At 45.9% G+C, this 9,490-nt stretch overlaps 1 protein-coding gene across 2 annotated transcripts; it reads left to right on the top strand.

The window, feature by feature from the left end:
• The first annotated feature begins 629 nt into the window (after nucleotides 1-629).
• LOC124013114 (membrane progestin receptor alpha-B-like) lies at nucleotides 630-6,717 on the top strand. Of its 2 annotated transcripts, none has more exons than XM_046327281.1 (3): nucleotides 630-856; nucleotides 2,474-2,728; nucleotides 4,435-6,717. In XM_046327281.1, the coding sequence occupies exons 1-3, from the start codon at nucleotides 849-851 to the stop codon at nucleotides 5,351-5,353; spliced, it is 1,182 nt and encodes a 393-aa protein (XP_046183237.1). In that variant the 5' UTR covers nucleotides 630-848; the 3' UTR covers nucleotides 5,354-6,717. The 2 variants fall into 2 exon arrangements, with proteins under 2 accessions (XP_046183237.1, XP_046183236.1); XM_046327280.1 differs by lacking the exon at nucleotides 630-856 and adding an exon at nucleotides 875-2,147.
• The last annotated feature ends 2,773 nt before the right edge of the window (nucleotides 6,718-9,490 follow it).

The raw sequence follows: 9,490 nt of genomic DNA, 5'->3' as shown, positions 1-9,490 counted from the left end.
CTCCCTGTCTGAAACCGGTTAAACACACAGGAAGGAAAGTTTTCCAAAGGAGATTGAGATTGTGCAATGCTTCGTTCCTTGATACCACGTTCCGGACACATCCATGCAAAAGAATGTTCCTAATGCCGCCCACGTTCTATTTTTTTGTTGTATTTGTAGCGTTTTATACCATTGGGACTTAAATGACATTTTACATGATTTAGACTCCACGTAGAAGCTTTTTAGCAGGCTAAAATCTAGGATACTTCGTTTTTCATGTATTGAAACTTCTTGGAGTTCTCACTTTTTTCATACCCCAGTTTAATAGGGTCCGGTTTTTCAATGAAATATCGTTATTTATTCTCTCAGTATTCATCCCTTGATACTGTATCAACTCATTACTCAATTTCACCGTCATGTGAAACAACAGAGGGAAATCCAACGTTGACTAGAAACAGTTGCACGGTGACTAGTCCTAAAGGTATGAGGGACAGTTCGCAGTCGATCAGACATCCACGCCAAAGTTTCCTGTAGCCAAGGTAAATACCACATTTCTACTCTCTCTTTCTCTCTCTCTCTCCTCTGCTTGGAACGACCGCCTACTTACTTTCCATTGGACACCTCATGTTCATTTAAGACGCTCATCTGTTGCACTCCAGTATCTGAGTGGTTGGTCACCGGTCGGGGAGGCGTGACCGACCGATTACTGTCCGAGGGGGACATGGACGGACACAGTCGGACGATCATCACATCTGAAGGTGAAAGATCCCGCGGAGGGTCCTGCTGCGCTGAGTGTTCCGGAGCTGTCTGATGTAGGCTAATAAAGTACGTCTACAGTAGTAGCCTTGAAGAGGAAGAAGAACGCCCACATGCATTGGTATTTCCTCTCTCGTCTTGTGCAATATTCTCTAACTTTTTACTTATCACGTGAAACAGTGTACGCAAAAAGAGCACAAGTATAGCCTATACAAAATTAAATTGAATGTTAATATTTGATGGGCGTGAAATGGGTTTTTCTGGTTTTTGGAAGAGAGCAATGTCAGAAATGAATTTCGCACTGATTGCTCTGCCTGCCTCTCTCCACAGCCTTCCTTTGTCACTCAAATATGGGAGAGGCTGGAGGGAGAGATTTATACTGTAGGTTTATGTGAGGTCTTGATTGAATTATCATCGTGTCAACGATATTTAGTCAGTGGGTGCCACCGTGTAAATTCCTCAGTCACATTAGCCATAGGCAAACACTTGACAGGGTTGACAATAGGAAATAGGTGTTGCTGAGATTTGACTGAATTTGCCTTGTTATCATGTAAGGATCCCGTTTTGAAGGTGTTGGAGCTACATTTCTGTTCATTCGCAACTCTGTTTTATCAGATGCGGGCATGTGGCCAATATCTAATAACAAAGTTGAAGTTACTGTGTAAACATGTCTGACAGTATGTCTGCATCTGAAAATGCATTCTTTCACCAGTTCAGGAAAAGAACATTTTATTACATGATAAACTTGCATGCATCTTATGATCAGAAGAACACGGAGAGAACAACGTTTGAGTTTTCACCCTGAGGAAGGCGAGTGTATTATGAATTCAAACTTGCATTAGAAATGCATTTCGAGTGTGACTTGAATGTATACATTTGAATCAGATGTGTGTTTTGGTTATTATACCCCCATTACATTGACATATTATTCATTTAGCAGACACTCTTATTCAGAGTGATTTACAGGAGCAATTAGGGTAAAGTTCATACACCACACTGCTTACAAAAATATCCTTATCTTTTCATCTTCAAGATTGAAGTGTTCATGTTCTCCCTCCCCATCCCCTATAGCACCACTCCTTTCCCTCCTAGCACTGTTTAGAGTGAAAACTACAGAGAGTGGGACTGGATCAGACACGGAGCATTAGAAGTTCAGGGCAAGGTCCATAGACCGTATAGTAGCCTAATCTGCAAGGTTAACTGCAGATTAAGGCTAACTACTGCTAATAAATTGTCAGGTCTGCTGCAGGAGTCAGAACAGGTCTGGTGTAATCTGGCCTCCTGTCCCTGGGGCCTTGGTGGCCCGGCCAGGTAGGGCCAGCATGAAGGATGTCCTCTGATTGCCTGTTAAACCAGACTGAACACGCACTCACCAGGCTAGTCCTCTCTTCTGAGGTGGCAGGAGTTTACAGGTAAACTGTGAAGGAGAGACTTTCACTTGGACTAGAGACTCATTCTGAAGTAATTTGACTGCTGAAGCACGTAGTGTGATGTGTTTCTATTTATTGAAGGAACTTGTCTTTTTAACCTGTGTGTCAGATGTGTTTGGGGAGTCCTCCAACAAAGGTGATGTTTTTACTACAAATAGTTTTACTTGCTCTGCAGTTTTAAAATACATGAAGTAATTTTAAACCTCTTTTTATACCTAGTTATTGTTTTGAAGCATTTTAGGTGTTAGTGTAGGCCAGCTCTGAATGCTAAATGCTTTCCTAATGGTGTCACTCCCCTTCTTTTTTAGTTGCCAGTCTCCTGAAACTATCCAGCCAGCAACAACAACGGTCCCACCATCCATCAGACCATCCCTCATGGCAACGATTGTCATGGATAGGATTGGGCGTCTGTTCATCAACCTCCAGCAGGTAAGGGGGGTGCCCCAGATGCTGACAGAGGTTGCCCCCTCCATGCCCGGCACGCTACGGGACACCGAAGTTCCCAGGTTCTTCAGAGAGCGCTACATCCACGCCGGATACCGACCGCTCCACCAGGGCTGGAGGTACTGTAACAGGATGTACTACAATACCCACAATGCTATGTACAACATCCGGTTTTATTATAGTAAAGACGTCTCTGAAGCTAACATAATGGTGTCTCTGAAGCTAACATAACGGTGTCCCGTCTCTGAAGCTAACATAACGGTGTCTCTGAAGCTAACATAACAGTGTCCCGTCGCTGAAGCTAACATAACGGTGTCGCTGAAGCTAACATAACGGTGTCGCTGAAGCTAACATAACGGTGTCGCTGAAGCTAACATAACGGCGTCCCGTCGCTGAAGCTAACATAACGGCGTCCCGTCGCTGAAGCTAACATAACGGCGTCCCGTCGCTGAAGCTAACATAACGGCGTCCCGTCGCTGAAGCTAACATAACGGCGTCCCGTCGCTGAAGCTAACATAACGGCGTCCCGTCGCTGAAGCTAACATAACGGCGTCCCGTCGCTGAAGCTAACATAACGGCGTCCCGTCGCTGAAGCTAACATAACGGCGTCCCGTCTCTGAAGCTAACATAACGGCGTCCCGTCGCTGAAGCTAACATAACGGTGTCTCTGAAGCTAATATAACGGAGTCCCGTCTCTGAAGCTAACATAACGGCGTCCCGTCTCTGAAGCTAACATAACGGCGTCCCGTCGCTGAAGCTAACATAACGGCGTCCCGTCGCTGAAGCTAACATAACGGCGTCCCGTCGCTGAAGCTAACATAACGGCGTCCCGTCTCTGAAGCTAACATAACGGCGTCCCGTCTCTGAAGCTAACATAACGGCGTCCCGTCTCTGAAGCTAACATAACGGCGTCCCGTCTCTGAAGCTAACATAACGGCGTCCCGTCTCTGAAGCTAACATAACGGCGTCCCGTCTCTGAAGCTAACATAACGGCGTCCCGTCGCTGAAGCTAACATAACGGCGTCCGGTCTCTGAAGCTAACATAACGGTGTCCCGTCTCTGAAGCTAACATAACGGCGTCCCGTCTCTGAAGCTAACATAACGGCGTCCCGTCTCTGAAGCTAACATAACGGCGTCCCGTCTCTGAAGCTAACATAACGGCGTCCCGTCTCTGAAGCTAACATAACGGCGTCCCGTCTCTGAAGCTAACATAACGGCGTCCCATCTCTGAAGCTAACATAACGGCGTCCCGTCTCTGAAGCTAACAACGGTGTCGCAGAAGCTAACATAACGGAGTCCCGTCGCTGAAACTAACATAACGGAGTCCCGTCGCTGAAGCTAACATAACGGAGTCCCGTCGCTGAAGCTAACATAACGGAGTCCCGTCGCTGAAGCTAACATAACGGTGTCCCGTCGCTGAAGCTAACATAACGGTGTCTCTGAAGCTAACATAACGGAGTCCCGTCACTGAAACTAACATAACGGTGTCCCGTCGCTGAAGCTAACATAACGGTGTCGCTGAAGCTAACATAACGGAGTCCCGTCGCTGAAGCTAACATAACGGAGTCCCGTCGCTGAAGCTAACATAACGGTGTCCCGTCGCTGAAGCTAACATAACGGTGTCTCTGAAGCTAACATAACGGAGTCCCGTCACTGAAGCTAACATAACGGTGTCCCGTCGCTGAAGCTAACATAACGGTGTCGCTGAAGCTAACATAACGGTGTCTCTGAAGTTAACATAATGGCGTCCCGTCACTGAAGCTAACATAACGGTGTCCCGTCGCTGAAGCTAACATAACAGTGTCCCGTCTCCTTATCGATACAGGTACTACATCCTTTCGCTGTTCCAGCGTCACAATGAGACCATCAACGTGTGGACCCACCTGCTGGGGTCTCTCCTTGTCCTGGTCAAGTTCCTCCAGCTGTCTGAGACGGTAGACTTCATCCATGATGCCCACGCCTGGCCCCTCCTCATCCTCCTCCTGTCGTCCCTGGCCTACATGGCCTGCAGCACTGTAGCCCACCTCCTGGCCGCCAAATCAGAGTTCTACCACTACTGCTTCTTCTTCCTGGATTATGTAGGAGTGGCTCAGTATCAGTATGGCAGCGCCGTGGCTCACTTCTACTATGCTGTGGAACCAGATTACCACCGGTGGGTCTCCTCGGTCTTCATGCCCACTGCCACCTTCCTCTGCTGCCTGTCCTGCATGGGCTGCTGCTATGGGAAGTTTCGCAACCACAGCCTGCGGGTCTGGGTCCGGAAGGTGGGGCAGGTGGTTCCCTCGGCTATGGCCTATGCCTGGGATACTAGCCCGGTGTTCCACCGCCTCCTCCTCTGGCCCACGACGCACAGTGATGACATCACTGCCGCGGCCAGTGGCGTAGTCGGTGACCCGGCTATATCCTTCCATGGGGGCCAGGTAGCCTTCTTCCTGTCCAGTGCATTCTTCTTCACCAACCCACTTCCAGAGCGTCTGTTCCCAGGCCACTGTGACTTCCTGGGGCAGGGCCACCAGCTGTTCCACGTCTTCCTGGTGATCTGTACCCTCTGTCAGATCCAGGCCTCTCACCTGGACTATCTGGGCCGACGGCCACTCTACACACAGCTACACGGAGAGAGAGGAGCAGCAGCCACTATCTATCTGGTTCAGTATGGAGCCACGCAGGTGGTCTGTGTCTGTATAGCAGTCTTCATGGCGAGGAAAGTAAAACGGTTGCTTGACTGCAGAGACAAGTCCAAATGAATTGGCTTGGAGACTATGTAAGAGGGTAGGAAAGTTAGAATCACTTCCCAGTGGGCAAAACCGGTTGAAATGGGTTGACGTTATTACAGCCAGAACCTTTTGCCCAGTTTTGACCTCTGATTTGGTACCAAAGTGATCAATGTGGCCTTGGTTGACTCGACACACACTGCCTTTGTTTTTGAAATGTACATTTATATGATAATATTATGTTTCTCTACAGCACCTGTGTCCTTGAGAGAGTGTTGTTTACCTTTTACATAATGGAAGTTGAGGAAGCCTATCACTAGCATGGTCACAGATCTGTGACCATAAGAGTTGGCAAGACTACACAAACAGATCTGGAACCAGGCTAGCCTAGCACTGAACAAAGCCTCAATGAGATGTAAGAATGTTGATAGCTTGCATAGTACTTTCTATATTTGCTATGATTGCTCACTGTAATCCTAGAATAGATCTGCTTAGTTGTTCTCTGTTTTTCAATTGGCATGGTTGTGTCAAATGATGTATGTAATGTACATTATCGTACACCTGTAAATTGTTGCGGAGGTTATGTTCCATCGCTACATTTTCCTTTTGATTGACCACGAGGGGAAAAGGGAAACGTGTTACCTCTCTTACCATGGCCAACCACTGCCAGGACACACTCTTCACTCACTGCTGTGACATAAACCGGAATAGAGACAGGCTCTGATTGGCTCTTTCTGGAAGATCACCATGGTGACCTATAACAAAACATCAGTTCAGCCAATGGGATTGAGTAAAGGTGTGAGGACAACTCCCTTTATACATTGCAACACACATAGCCAATCCCAATTGGGTCCCCATGCCTTCCCCTTTGCCACATTAAACCTTATGTGTTTGCAGATCTGAAGGGTGATAGGTATTATGTGTAGTGTTGGAGCTTCCACCTGACAGACCTGCAATCGCAGGGATATTGCCAAGGAGAAGGGCTAGGGAGTGTATTGGGACCGGCTTTGTTCATGTTTACCCTTTGTCCATTACTCTCTGATTGTGCCATAGGGTGGTATCAGTGGAGGCTGCTGAGGGGAGGAGGGCTCATAATAATGGCGGGAGCAAATGGAATGGCATCAAACACATGGAAACCATGGAAACCTTGTGTTTGATGTATCTGATACCATTCCGCTCCAGCCATTACCACGAGCCCATCCTCACAATTAAAGTGCCACCAACCTCCTGTGGGAGGTATAGTTTCCCCCTGACTGATGCCCAAAAAATACCTTCACAACAATGCAGTGTTATTATGACATGTCAGGAATCATAACAATTTGCAGGTCCTTCACATTTCAGAACTTTGTTAACTTTATGGCATTTGTAGAACAGCAATAAAAACTACTTGAAGCCCACACCATTTTCCTTTCATTATTACTGCAACCTCAAACTTCCTTCCCCCCCAGTGAAATATTAAAGACATGCTCAGGTACTTTGGCGACTAGTATTTTTTTTCAACCTCCGGTTTTGTGCTGGATGTGTCAATGTGTAGTTCATACATGCATCTATCAGCAGAATTACTGTCTTTCCTCAATTGGCCACAAAATCCCTAGTTTGAAAGTGATTGCTCGTAAGATGCGCACACAGTAGAGAGAGAGAGAGCAATGATGTGGTGTACATAGCTTCACATTTGTGATGTAGTAGTCAATTTTCTGAGACTTTTGGCTTATGAGTGCTACTTTCAGAACTACTGGCTACACCTACAATACTGGCTGCACCTACACTACTGGCTACACCTACACTACTGGCTGCACCTACACTACTGGCTGCACCTACACTACTGGCTGCACCTACACTACTGGCTACACCTACACTACTGGCTACACCTACACTACTGGTTACACCTACACTACTGGCTACACCTACACTACTGGTTACACCCACACTACTGGTTACACCTACACTACTGGTTACACCCACACTACTGGTTACACCCACACTACTGGTTACCCCCACACTACTGGCTACACCTACACTACTGGTTACACCTACACTACTGGTTACACCTACACTACTGGTTACACCTACACTACTGGTTACACCCACACTACTGGCCACACCTACACTACTGGTTACTGGCTACTGGTTACACCCACACTACTGGCTACACCTACACTACTGGTTACACCCACATTACTGGTTACACCTACACTACTGGTTACACCTAAGCTACACCTACACTACTGGTTACACCTACACTACTGACTACTGGCTACACTTACACTACTGGTTACACCTACACTACTGGCTACACCTACACTACTGGTTACACCTACACTACTGGTTACACCTACACTACTGGCTACACCTACACTACTGGCTACACCTACACTACTGGTTACACCTACACTACTGGTTACACCTACACTACTGACTACTGGCTACACTTACACTACTGGTTACACCTACACTACTGGTTACACCCACACTACTGGCTACACCTACACTACTGGTTACACCTACACTACTGGTTACACCTACACTACTGGCTACACCTACACTACTGGCTACACCTACACTACTGGCTACACCTACACTACTGGCTACAAAAAGTGTATACAAAAGTACCAGAGAATCTCTTTAAAAAGGGAAATCAGCAGTTGCTACATACATTTTGGATGTCCCCATTAATTCTGTAAGAATATAACTTTATAAGTACCTAGTTTAGCAGGGTTGGGTCAATTACATAAACATTCCCAGTCAATTAGGAATTCCAATGATATTCCAGTTCCAGTCAATTCAGGAATTCCAATGACATTCCAGTTCCAGTTTTCTCCAATGTTTTTTAATGAGGAAAAGTTGGAACTGGAATTTGGTTTACTTTCTGAGTTGAAATGGAAATGGAATGGACCCCAACCCTGGAGCTTAGTTCAACTGTTGTTCCCCATCACAACCCCAAATACAAGCTTGTTTTACTCCAATGTTTGTAAACAAAGTAAATGTAAATTAACACTGTAAAGCATCAAAACATGGTTAAAACTATCATTTTGATTCCACAGATGGTCAGTCCTTGCATCCGTAGAATTTTAGACTGGTTACATTTCTCCAGCCCCATCTCTCAGCCTTTTAACGAAACAGTAGCGGGGAGAACGTTTTATTTTTGTTTCAACTACTGATTGGCCCTTTTATGGAGGATGTAACCATTACATTGCTGCCACAGTATATTGCATCGTTTCTGTCTCTAAGCATTTGACAATGTTAAGCAGAGGTGTTGAAATATAGGGAATCGCTGCCCCCTTGTGGACAGGAAAATGATTATCTGAAACACAATATGTATCGTTATGCCAAGAATCCATGGGAATAGCTCACATATCCATCCATTGTCTCCATATTGTATAGTGTATATAGCAGGTTGATTTGTTTTATATTACATCACTAGAACTAATGTAACATTTGGAGCCTACTTTAGTAACCCCAGGAGTTGGTTTGATTGATGTAACATGGACACATTACAGCCTACTGTTCTATGTCCCATCAGAGTGCTGAAATGATCACTGTTATTTGTCCTCTAGTTGTGCTCTTTATTAAAGAAAGACGGAAACTGATCCACAGTATCCTCCACACAGTCCCTGTTCCACTGACTGTCACTAAGCATCAAAGATCCAACCCCACCTGGGCTATTTATAATAGGCAATCATTTTGTTTTTGTGATAATCACTGTCCAAGTCAATGGAATAACCTCAGGTGCAGTAATGGAATATATGGTAAGACCCCCCATTGGAACTGAAAGTAAATAACAGTTCTTTGTAAATCTGAATCAAGACTACTTTGGTCTCTGTGTAACTGATGTAATTGTGAACAGTATGCTAATGAAACTAGTTGAGCTTGGCATGGTGATGTAGACATTCATCACTGGCAGAGCAGCAGAGGGAAACAGGCCTGTTCCCTTCCATTGTGAGCCAGGCAGCAGGAGAATGTGGACAAAGTCCAAGTGTAGGGTTAGCTCCAGCTTTGTCTGCTGATTCAGGTTTTTCCGTCATGGGATAAAGAGGAGCTGAGCTGGGTGGCTTGGCTGGCTGCAGTGGCTAAAGGCCCTGAGCAAAGGATATCAGAACTTACCAAAGGGCGTTAAGGGTGCAAATTATAGTATTGACATCAGTAGACCAAAAGCATCTTAGGTTTAGATTA

Source organism: Oncorhynchus gorbuscha, linkage group LG24, assembly GCF_021184085.1.
Source record: "Oncorhynchus gorbuscha isolate QuinsamMale2020 ecotype Even-year linkage group LG24, OgorEven_v1.0, whole genome shotgun sequence".
In the NCBI taxonomy this organism is placed as follows: Eukaryota; Metazoa; Chordata; class Actinopteri; order Salmoniformes; family Salmonidae; genus Oncorhynchus; species Oncorhynchus gorbuscha.
This window is presented reverse-complemented; position numbering and strand designations above follow the sequence as displayed.

What these genes read in the sequence shown, in the direction of transcription:
- LOC124013114 (XM_046327280.1), top strand. Translation starts at nt 2,065, where the DNA reads ATGTCCTCTGATTGCCTGTTAAACCAGACTGAACACGCACTCACCAGG. An exon ending in GAGGTGGCAGGAGTTTACAG is followed by an intron (nt 2,148 to 2,473) that starts GTAAACTGTGAA and finishes CTTCTTTTTTAG; the next exon opens with TTGCCAGTCTCCTGAAACTA. An exon ending in CCGCTCCACCAGGGCTGGAG is followed by an intron (nt 2,729 to 4,434) that starts GTACTGTAACAG and finishes TTATCGATACAG; the next exon opens with GTACTACATCCTTTCGCTGT.